Consider the following 12,065-nt stretch of genomic DNA (forward strand, 5'->3'; position numbering starts at 1 on the left):
GGTTGACAATTAAGCCGTGCTCGCTGAGGCGACCGAACAGTGTTCGGAGGTGGAGGAGGTGCTCGGCGCGGGACGTGCTGGCGACGAGGATATCGTCCAGATAGACGAAAAGAAACGGCAGGTCGCGCAGCACGCCGTCCATCAAGCGCTGGAACGCCTGGGCCGCGTTCTTGAGGCCAAACGGCATCCGCAAAAATTCGAACAGGCCGAACGGCGTGATGACGGCCGTCTTCGGGACGTCGGCCGCCCGGACAGGTACCTGGTGGTAGCCCCGTATCAGGTCAATTTTCGAAAAGATGACCCGTCCCGCCAAACGGGCAGAAAAGTCCTGAATATGCAGGATCGGGTACCTGTCGGGGGTGGTAGCATCGTTGAGACGGCGGTAGTCGCCACACGGGCGCCATCCACCCCCCGGCTTTGGCACGATGTGCAGTGGCGAGGCCCACGCGCTATCGGAGTGCCGCACGATGCCGAGGTGCTCCAACGCGTCGAACTCGGCCTTCGCCACGGCGAGCTTGGCCGGGTCGAGGCGGCGGGCCCTGGCGTAGACCGGCGGGCCCGTAGTGGGTATGTGGTGCTCAATCCCGTGCCGCACCGCGACGGCCGAAAACGTCGGCCGCGTGAGGGCTGGGAATTCCGCGAGCAGGCGAGCGAACTCGTTCGCTGCCGGGAGGGCGCACGCCAGTTCGGTCGGCGCAGAGCTGCTCTTCGTGCACGCCAGGGAGCTGAAGGTCTCGGCGTTGACAAGGCGACGACGTTTGACGTCGACCAGCAGCCCGTGCGCGCAGAGGAAGTCGGCGCCCAGCAAAGCCATGGGGACGCAGGCGGTCACAAAAGTCCATTGAAAACGCTGGCTGCCGAAGCAGAGGGTGACAACGCGTGGGCCGAAAGTGCGTATGGCCGAGCCATTAGCAGCGACCAAAGAGGGGCCGCAAACGGCGTCCCGCCTGTCCTGCTCGGAGGCGGGTATGACGCTCAGTTGGGCGCCGGTGTCACACAGGAAACGCCGCCCAGACGCTTTGTCCCGAATAAACAGCAAGTTGCCCGAGTGGCCGGCGCTCATGGCTGGGAATGAACGCCGGCCCGGCCGTTTCCCGACCTGCCGAAAGTGCATGGGGGCCGGCACGTCCGAGCCTTGTGTCCGAACCTGGCGTGGTAATAACACCATGCCCGGTCAGGTGGAGGCCCCGGCCGTCGTGTCGGAAGCGGGCGGTGCGGCGTGGCGGCCACCAGTTGCACCGGCAGTTCGGCCTCCAACCGCGCAGGGCGCTCGGGCGTCGTGGGCGTCGCCTCGGACGGCGGCGGGCTCCAGGTAACCGCGCCGATGTGCTGGCCCGCCGAGGAGATCTTATCGGCTTCCCTGGCGAGGGCGCGGGAATCCGTGATCAACATGCCAGCCAGGGTGAGGCGTACCGGGTGAGGCAGCTGGCGAAGGAACAGCTCACGGAACAGAAAATCCGGAGAGTGCTCACAGAGCAACGAGAGCATTATAGTCCATGCGCTCTGACGGGCGCGTGTCGCCGAGCTCGGGCAGAGCAAGCAGGCGCCGTGCGCGTGCTGCCGGTGAGAGGGCGAAAGCGTCGAGGAGGAGTGTCTTCAGCGCGTCGTATTTGTCAGCAGCCGGCGGGTGCTCGAGGAGGCTCAAGGCGCGGGCCGTGGTGGCGGAACCGAGCGCCGCCACAACATGGTGGAAGCGGGTGTCGTCCGCGGTGATGCCTCGCAGGGCGAACTGAGAGTCCGCCTGAGCGAACCAAACAGCCGCGTGAGCCTCCCAGAAGGTAGGCAGTTTAAGCGTCACTGCCGTATCCATGTCGGTAGGTCACCAATGAAGGAACTGCGCTCCAACGCGAGTCGAAAGAATTGACGCGACCAAAGACGGAATTCGTCCGAGTTGCTTTATTGAAACAAAACAGCTCAGGTATTCTGACAAGCCCGTTTATCGGGCAGCAATATATATACACATTTATGTCGGGAAGTTTGCCCGGCAAAAGCTATACCGGGCATGCCCGGGTGTCAAGGGCGAGCCTTGGAAAGGCGAGTCTGGACCTGCCCGGGCGTGTTTGGCTGCGGCCTGGCAAGTCGAGGCTGGGCGTGCCCGGGCGCTCTGGGCGAGCCCTGGAAAGGCGATAGCGGGCATGCCCGGACACTCTGGGCGAGCCCTGGAAAGGCGATAGCGGGCATGCCCGGACGCTCTGGGCGAGCCCTGGAAAGGCGAGAGCGGGCATGCCCGGGAAAGACGAGACCGGGCGTGCCCGGGAGGTTCGGGCGTGCCCGGGAACAGTGAGTCCGGGCATGCCCGGGAGAGGCGCGTCTGGCCGTGTTCTGGCCGGTGCAAGGCGATTGTGTGCATCCAGCGGTAACCGCTACAATGGCAAAGATTGCACCTGTTTGAATCGGTAACATTTAAATGGTTCATCATGACACAAGATTTATTTATTTATTATTTCTTTTTCTGATTCTTAATCTTCTTCTTCTTAATCCTCTTCTTATTATTCTTATTATTCTTATTATTATTTACTTACAAGATTATTTATTCAAGATATTGTTCATGAACTTCCTATGTGTTTCTTAGTTTCTGTGTTGTGGGAGGTTTGTGTGGTTGTGCACCTGTGAAGCCACGTACCGATAATCTATATAATAATACCGTAAGGACTCGACTTTGTTATCCCTTTTATGCCGCACCTAGTGACCCGATGCCCACGGCACTAATGGGTTTACGATCTACGAACCGCGTTCTTTGTTTATCACGTACAGACATACTCGGAAAAATCTGAATTCGCCTACGTTGGGGCCCAAAAGCATCCGATTAACTGCCGATACGACGCCATCGTATTGGCGTCTGCTGGGCGAAGGCGAAGCGAGCCGTCCGCTGATTGGACAGTCGAGTGGTGTGAACATGGGTGGTGTGAACCAAATGGTCTTTTTATTCCCTTGAACATTTTAAATTAGGATATATGTATAAGGAAACGTCTTTATCGTCATTTTAATAAAGTTAAATGGAGTGACGTTGCGATACTTGGGGTGCGTTGCATAAATCCTCCTAACTCAGAGAGGTGTAGCAGGTGGCAAGACGTAAGGAAGCTTAAAGATAACGAGCTGAAAACAGACGAACGATATGTCAATCCCTTTCTACACCGAACGGCAATAAAAGTATGAGAGTGGGAAGGCATGGCCTGAGCACTTCGAGCAGAGAGGACTGATTGGACTTAACTTGGGGGATCTCGCGAGATCTTGGAGACGGCGGCAGGGATTTTCGAAGCTCCACACGGTCTCCACGTTTTTCGAAGTTAAGTCTGTTCACAATTGTATTTTGTCGAAACTGTATTTATCTTTCGGTGTGTGAAGTTATTGTGTGCAACTTTGGTTGTTTCTCGGTGTTTATCTTTCATAAATTGATCGTCTGTTTGCCGTGTCGCGAGCAAGGCCTTGTACAGTGTGCACTGTACAACCTTGAGGCTTTGTTTTTCTCTCAGTGGTCCGTCGTTTGTGATCCAATAACTTTCGTTCTCTGTATTCCCAGACTTTTCACCCATAGCCTACTTCCTTGTGTAAATCTCAACTCAAAAAAAAAAAAAAAAAAAAAAAACATTTCCTTCTCTGTTCTCATTCGTTTATTCATTCTTATTCGTTGTTTCGTTCTTCGACCACGTGTTTCTCCCCCATTTCCCCAGATAGTTTTCACTCATTAACCTTCAATGTTTACACTTTCCCCTCAAGTTATGTATTCCGTCATATTTTATAACACCTTTTTCTTCTTCTTCTTTAAAAGGCTGCTTTCGACTTGCTCACCAAATCAATTCATCCCAAAAAAAATATCCATCTCCTATAGTGCCTTTTTTCTACATTCCCTAAACTCTCCTGCACTCCATCCTCCATCCAGCGTCCTTCAACGTATTTTTAACTCGAAGGTCACAAGAAACTCATTTTGCAATAAATGTTCGTTTCCCATAAATCGTACACTTTCAAAAATCCAATCTCACCCCTCCCCTCCAAATCTTCCCCATAACCCCTCCCCTCCAAATCTTCCCCATCACCCCTCCCCTCCAAATCTTCCCCATCACCCATCCCTTTCAAATCTCCCCCCTTGCCCCCTCCCTCCTAAACTACCCCCTCACCCCTCCCCGCCAAGACGCCCCCTCGCCCCTCCCCTCCTAGACTCCTGCCTCACCCCTCCCCTCCAAATCTCCCCCATATCCCATCCCTTTCAAATCCCTCCCCTTGTCCCTTCCCTCCCAAACTCTCCCCTCACCCCTCCCCTTCAAATCTCCCCACCCTCATTGCTTCTCAATTTCCCCCCGCTCACTCCCCCTCCTCAAAGCGTCCTCCCCGCTTCTTCCCCCTTCAAACTCTCACCTCCATCTCCCCCAACCTTCTGCCTCGCTCTTCCCCCTCCTCAAATAACACCTCATTGTGGCTCACCCAATCACCATCAAACCTTTTGTCCGCCCCATCCTTCCCTTTCTCCGAGCTATTCTGAAATCTCTGACACACCTTCAACAGCTCTCCCTACCTCTTCCACCTCTTCCACATCTTACCCTACCCCTCCTCCCCCCTGTTCTGTATCTGATGCTCCCCCTTCCTCTTCATTAACGGTATGGACCTCAAACATCCGGGGCCTTCGTTCAAACTTAACTGATCTCTCCATACAGGTTGCTTCTGTCAAACCAGACGTGATCTGCTTAACAGAAACTTTCCTCCTTTATGATGTCTCTGATTCCATAGTATCTCTCCCGGGCTACTCCCTCCTCCGGTATGATAGACCTGAGCCTCGTCCTGGAGGCGGGGTTGCTATCTTTATCAAAAACTCTCTTCCTCACTCGCCCTGCACTGCACTCTCTCCACCTCACCCCCAGGAATACCTCTGGCTACGGCTTCCCCTTCGCTCCCACCTCTTGTTCATATGTGTGTTGTACCGTCCACCAAACAGTGATGACTCCATCTACATCTCGCTGTCTGATGATATGGACCAACTTCTATCTACTCATCCCAACTCTCTCTTCCTCATATGTGGTGATTTCAACTGTCATCATGCCAGTTGGCTGGGTGTGGGTACCTCTCTCACCAGCCATGGCTCCTCAGCAAAGGACTTCTGCGACTCACTGGGACTGACACAATCTGTCAATTTCCCGACCCGGATCTCAGTCAACGGAGCATCTTCTCTTCTGGACTTGGTTATGACTAACTTCCCTGAAAATGTCTGCTGCTCTTCTTCTGCTCCGATCGGATCATCTGATCATGTCCTTGTTAAAGTGGACATCTCTCTGACCATCCTCAGGGAGCCTGCTCAGCGTCGACGAGTCTGGCATTTCACTCAGGCCAACTGGCACGGTCTTCAAGCAGCCATCAATCATCTGGACTGGTCTCCCATCTCTACCACCTCTGACATCAACTCATCCTGGGAATTCTTCCAAAGTAAATTGCTCTCTCTCATGCACAGATTTATCCCATCTCGTCTTCAGTTGTCATACCCTTCCTCCCGTCCATGGTACACGGAATCTTGTGGTGAGGCTGTTGCCCAGAAACAACTTGCCTTCATCTCCTGGAAAGCAAATCCAACGGAAGGAAATCTCATTTCCTTTCACAAAGCCCGAAACAAGTGTGTGTCCACCCTCAGGAGAGCCAGGAAACAATATCTCTCCGTTCTCAAGACCGAACTCTCTTATCTGTCTCCCTCTTCCAAATCCTGGTGGCGTCTGGTCAAATCCGTTTCTGGTGTCTGTTCCCCCTCCATCCCCTCCCTTACCTCAAACGGCTACACAGCTGACTCCGCACGTGAAAAAGCTGAATGCCTCAACTCTGTGTTTGCCTCTAAATCTTGTGTCCCAAACCCATCCCTCTCTGTACCCACCATACCCAGTCGTACCCTGCTGCTCCTGGACTCCGTGTCCTTTCCTCCTGACAAGGTGGAAAAGTTTCTGTCAACCCTCGACTCTGATTCTGCAACTGGACCCGACGGCATCAGCCCACGGGTCCTAAAATCCTGCTCTGCTGCTCTATCTCACCCTCTCTCTGTTCTCTTCACCCTCTCTTTTGCTCAAGGTCAACTGCCATCTGCTTGGAAATCAGCCAACATCACCGCTTTGCACAAAAAAGGTGCAAAAACAGATCCTAGCAACTACAGACCAATCAGCCTTCTCCCAATTATCAGCAAAGTCATGGAATCCATCATTGCTTCTGATATGAAATCTTTCCTCTTCTCCAATGGCTTGATCTCTGATCATCAATTTGGTTTCAGACCAGGTCACTCTACTCTGGACATGCTGCTTCTGCTGTCTCAACAATGGATGGAGGTCCTCAATGCCAAACAGGAAATTAGAGCTGTCTCCCTCGACATATCACGTGCCTTCGACACGGTCTGGCACCCCGCTCTGCTCACCAAACTCTCCTCCTTTGGTATCCATGGAAATCTCCACGCATGGCTGGCGGACTTCCTCTCTAGTCGTCGTCAACGTGTGGCCCTGAATGGGTTTCTCTCATCTCCTCTTCCTGTTCAGGCTGGAGTTCCCCAAGGCAGTGTTCTGGGCCCCATGCTTTTTCTGGTCTTCATCAATGATCTCTCTGACTCTCTCGAAAATCCTCTCTATCTCTTTGCTGATGACTCCACTCTCTGCCGCTCCATTCCTCTTCCCTCAGATCGGCAGTCTGCTGCCTCCTCACTCTCTGAAGACCTGGACAAAATCACAGACTGGTCAAACAAGTGGAACATGTCTTTCAATCCTGACAAATCTCACACTCTTACTATGTCTCTCCGAAAAGATCGACTGGACAACCCTCCCATCTACTTTCTCAACAATCCTCTCCAAGAAGTTCTGTCGCTCAAGATTTTGGGTCTCACTATCTGCCATGATCTTTCTTGGGAAAACCACATTTCCAAGCTGGCCTCCAAAGCCAGTCGCCGACTGGGCATCCTCCGTCGTGCAAAGTCCTTCCTCGGCACACCTGAGCTCCTCACCACATACAAGGCTTTCATCCGCAGCTCAATGGAATACTGTTCTCCCCTATGGGCCGGTGCTCCTGCCTCACACCTAGCTCGGCTTCACACTGTTGAAACCAAAGCTTTCAGAATTATTGGAATCTCCCGCGATGAAGCTATCTCTGAGGGCCTTTCACTCACTCACCGCAGGCAGGTAGGTGGTCTTTCTGTCTTCTACCGACTCCTCTCCGGCCTTGCACCCCCAGCTCTCTCTGTGCTCTGTCCCCCAAATATTCCTACAGGTCGCACAAGATCTGCCAGCAACCCTCTGATGGTTAAACTGCCGAAATCTCGGCTCTCCGCTCACCTTCACTCTTTCATTCCTCTTTTCTCCCGCCTCTGGAACAAACTCCCTCACTCCCTTCAATCCCACTCCTCCCTCCAGGTCTTTAAAACAGCTGTTCACCACCATCTCTTATCTTCCCCCATCCAAAACCTTGATCTTTTCTACCCCCGCTAATTCACCCCAGATCCACCTTGTTTGAAATTCCAACTTCTTTCCTGGAAGTCCTGGCAGTGTCCATATGTTTTATACCTCTCCCACTGCCCCCTTCCCACGCCCCCCCCCCCCCCCAAAGCCCTCGCCCTCTCTCAGATCTCTCGATGTCTCCATGTCTCTCGGTCCCTGCTCTCAAATGTTGTGTTTGTGTCCTTCCCCCTCTCTCCCCATCTTGTCTACCGCTCCCTATGTTATATGTTTTATGTGTCGGTTTGTCTTTCTGTGTGATTAATGTTCGCTCTTTCACGAGCCTCGATCTTGTATACAAAAAAAAAAAAAAAAAACTTAAAGAGAAAAAATTGGAGCTTAACGGAAGAAGAAGATCCCATGAGCGCTCCCCTATGCCATCCATAATGGTACACTCTATCCATACACCACATCCTCCCTTCCGTGGATGTTCCACGGGTTTCGGCTAGTCGAAGAATATTGTGCCAAAATATGGAGAAGCCTAAGCCCTTGAGGAATGCATTTCATGTTTATTTCTCCTTCTCTGAACAGGTCAACTCAATGTGCTGACGGACAGTGGGTGGCGAGAGTGCTGGTGTCAGGTCAGCAGGGAATCCCTCCAGTTGTTTGTTGACAAGGAGGCTGCCAGAACACCCCTGGCCAATGTTCCACTACGTGGTTGCAGTCTGGCTGCTGGATTGGCCCCCAAACATCCGCTGGCCTTCAAACTTGTCAGAGAAGGCCGGGACATCATCACTTTAGAGGTAAGTGGTCATAAAAGTTTTTGGCTGACAAAATGTCATCTTACTGTGTTTTCTGCAAATTCAATGAGCTGCATTGACTCGTTTATTTTATTAATACCAGTTATCAAATAAAAGTTAAACAAAGGGAAATACAAGGAACTTTGACCAAGGAGGAGGATATTCGGCCCATCATGCCTGCACAATTATGCCAATATCAATGTCCCTCTCTATCCACAATGCTTCAAGGTACATATTAAAAACCAAGTTAAAGTTAAAGTAATAATATTTTTTAACGTTAATCCAAAGTCAAATTCTGCACAGATAGAGTACAGGATTCCAGCCTCAATAGGTTTATTGGTTCACGAGTTATCAAGTGACCACTATATTCGTCATGTGTGTGCATCTGTCTGTGTGTGTGTCTGTCCGCAGTATAACTGTTGGAACCCATCTGTGGATCGGTCCCATCGTCCGATGGGTCTGCATTGTCATTTCTCGTGCATCCACAGATTGGTCAGACCCATCGGCCGATGGGACCGATCCACAGATGGGTTCCAACATAACTACCCGATGATATCATCCGATCTTGATGAAACTTGGGTGGGAGGTTGATATCATGATCTAGTTGTGTCCTGCCTAGAGTGGGCGTATTGCGCCCATTGTGGGCGGAGCCACGCCCAAAATAGATGTCTTTTTCGGGGGTAATCGATTTCAAGCTACATCTTCTTCGAGGGGTTTGGTGGAATCTGACAGGGGTTTCGGTATTTGGTTTGGCCAATGTCATGTGTCTAGCCCCACGGAGCTCGATTTTTCATTTTCGCCCCAAGGTCACGAGGTCACGAAATTTAGAAAAGTCGACTTTTGATGGTTTTATTACATTGTTCGCTTCCTGATAGGGTGAAATGTCGTACATGATCTTACATTATCACATACATCATGAAATACAAGTTTTCCAACAACTTTCAGAATATTCGACCTTTGACCTTTGAAGGTCACAAAGGTCAAATTTTCAAAGTTGCCGGAATCGAACCGAATTTTCGGTATTGTGTAGCTAACTAACCTCATAACTGATTATACATTATTTTCTATCTCATTTCAAGGTCAGTAACCTTCGTTTTGACATTTCAAGGTTACAAAGGTGAAATTTTCAAAGTTGTCTGAATCGAACCGAATTTTCGGTATTGTGTAGCTAACTAACCTCATAACTGATTATACATTATTTTCTATCCCATTTCAAGGTCCGTAACCTTCGTTTTGACATTTCAAGGTCACAAAGGTGAAATTTTCAAAGTTGTCGGAATCGAACCGAATTTTCGGTATTGTGTAGCTAACTAACCTCATAACTGATTATACATTATTTTCTATCTCATTTCAAGGTCAGTAACCTTCGTTTTGACATTTCAAGGTTACAAAGGTGAAATTTTCAAAGTTGTCTGAATCGAACCGAATTTTCGGTATTGTGTAGCTAACTAACCTCATAACTGATTATACATTATTTTCTATCCCATTTCAAGGTCCGTAACCTTCGTTTTGACATTTCAAGGTCACAAAGGTGAAATTTTCAAAGTTGTCGGAATCGAACCGAATTTTCGGTATTGTGTAGCTAACTAACCTCATAACTGATTATACATTATTTTCTATCTCATTTCAAGGTCATTAACCTTCGTTTTGACATTTCAAGGTCACAAAGGTGAAATTTTCAAAGTTGTCGGAATCGAACCGAATTTTCTGTATTGTGTAGCTAACTAACCTCATAACTGATTATACATTATTTTATATCTCATTTCAAGGTCAGTAACCTTCGTTTTGACATTTCAAGGTCACAAAGGTGAAATTTTCAAAGTTGCCGGAATCGAACCGAATTTTCGGTATTGTGTAGCTAACTAGTCTCATAACAGATAATACATTCCTATTTATATATTTTCAATGTCGGTTTTGACCTTTGTCATTGAATACCGCTCGCTCGTGAACCATCGTCGTCTCCTGACTTGTGAGACGTTATATTGTATTACTATGCAAAATTGAGGCTCATGGTGATGGACGGTAGAAACTGTAAGTAGGGAAGGCAAGGACAATCTTAGGATATCCAATAAAATAAGCAAGGGAATGGACGTGACAAGACAAGAGAGATGGTAGGAAACACATGAACTTGCAAGTAAGAGGATTATGTTACTAGGGGTTAATGGGGTTAATGAAGATCATGGGTAAGGATGGGGATTCCCCATATGAAACATGATAGGGTGGTGTACCAACTGCCTGAAGACCTGGAAGGAAGAGTGGAATAACACAGCCTGTGGAGGGCATTTTGACTAACAGAAGAAGCCATTAATTCTCACATGCCATTCACTTGCATTCACTCGTACAAATATGAAGTATTTCATTAAATTTGCAATATTCCAACCATATAGCTAATTTAAAAAAGAAAATACAGCAGTGCAATCACATTGCTTATCCATACAGACAACATTTGCTTAGCCCATCATGCAGCTATTGTATGTTGCATCACATGCAAGCATTATCATGTAGTACTCCATATAGAGGGATGATGTGGGAAAAAATGGCCACTGCATCAAATGTGTACAAAGTGAAATGCTGAGAAGGTAATATAGAGTGAGTATATAAACCTTTTAAAACCCATACCTTTTATTCTCAAGCGTTTTATGAGCTACCAAGTCTTTAAAATATGCCAGAATACATCGCTAAAGTACCACATTGGGAGATCGCTAAATCGCCAAATTGTACTTCCTCTTCTTCATCCTCCCCTGTAAATACAATCTTAAACTGTTACCCAACCTATAACACAATAACGTTTTAACACAATAATTAAAATAATTTAATAACAGATGGATTTAATCCATCGCAAAATGACAAAATATATAAAACATTGAGCATTTTATTATTTAAATAACAACAAACAACAACAACATGCATTTTAAGGCCATTTTCCCTACTAGAGCGGGGGTTAGCCTTGTGGTCCCCATGACAATCTTCTCCATTTTGCCCTATTTTCTGCATCTCTCCTTGTTTAACCCCCTTGCCTGCATTTCTTCTTCCACCATCTTTAGCCAAGTCTTTCTCGGTCTTCCCCGTCCTCTACTTCCTTCTACATTCATTTCCATCACTCTTCTCAACCAGTCACTTTCATCCTTCCTCAACACATGAACAAACCATCTCAACCTGTTCCTCTTCACAGCATCAATCACAGGCTCTATTCCCATCATCTTTCGCAATTCATCATTTGACTTCCTCTCTCTCAACGATACTCCGCACATCCGTCGAACCATTCGCATTTCCAGCCTTTCCAACTTTCGTTGCTGCTCTACGTTTATTACCCATATCTCGCTCCCATAAATCATAACACTTCTCACACATGCAGCATACACCTTTCCCTTCAGCTTCAACGACACTCCCCTCATCATCAGCACGCCACTCAGTTCCCGAAACTTCTTCCATGCACATCTCACTCGAGCAACCGTTGCCGAGTCTGATCCACCTTCTCCATTCAGCATGTCTCCGAGGTAGCAAAATGTTTTCACACCTTCCAGCTTCATGCCGTCTCCAAGATCCAAATCAACATTTCCTCCATCTGCAACTCCCTCTGTGCACACCTTACATTAGAATGTAGCTGCCACACTGGTTAATGACCCTCTCAGACCACTACATTTTTGATGAACCCACTCAGCGCACATTGTACATTGAATGGAGTTCACTCCGACACCCTTCCTACACACAGCACAGGGCCACTTCCCAGTTCTTTCCACCTCCCCACATGCTTTACCACTTGCCAACACCTTCGTCTTTCCGATATTCACCTTCAGACCTTTTGTCTCCATACATTCATTCCACTTGTTCATCTTTTCCTTTAGTCCATCCATACTTTCCGCAATCAACAAAAAGATCATCTGCA

At 48.7% G+C, this 12,065-nt stretch overlaps 1 protein-coding gene across 3 annotated transcripts in view; it reads left to right on the plus strand.

Moving 5' to 3' along the window:
• Positions 1 to 12,065, plus strand: part of LOC137414483 (actin filament-associated protein 1-like) — a 263,066-nt gene that overhangs the window by 195,310 nt on the left and 55,691 nt on the right. For all 3 annotated transcript variants that reach the window (XM_078773714.1, XM_078773716.1, XM_078773715.1), the window contains one exon: positions 7,971 to 8,182. In XM_078773714.1, the coding sequence (XP_078629840.1) occupies positions 7,971 to 8,182 (212 nt within the window). The remainder of the gene's footprint in view (positions 1 to 7,970; positions 8,183 to 12,065) is intronic.

This window comes from Myxine glutinosa, chromosome 3 (assembly GCF_964187855.1).
Source record: "Myxine glutinosa chromosome 3, kmMyxGlut1.1, whole genome shotgun sequence".
NCBI classification, from domain to species: Eukaryota; Metazoa; Chordata; class Myxini; order Myxiniformes; family Myxinidae; genus Myxine; species Myxine glutinosa.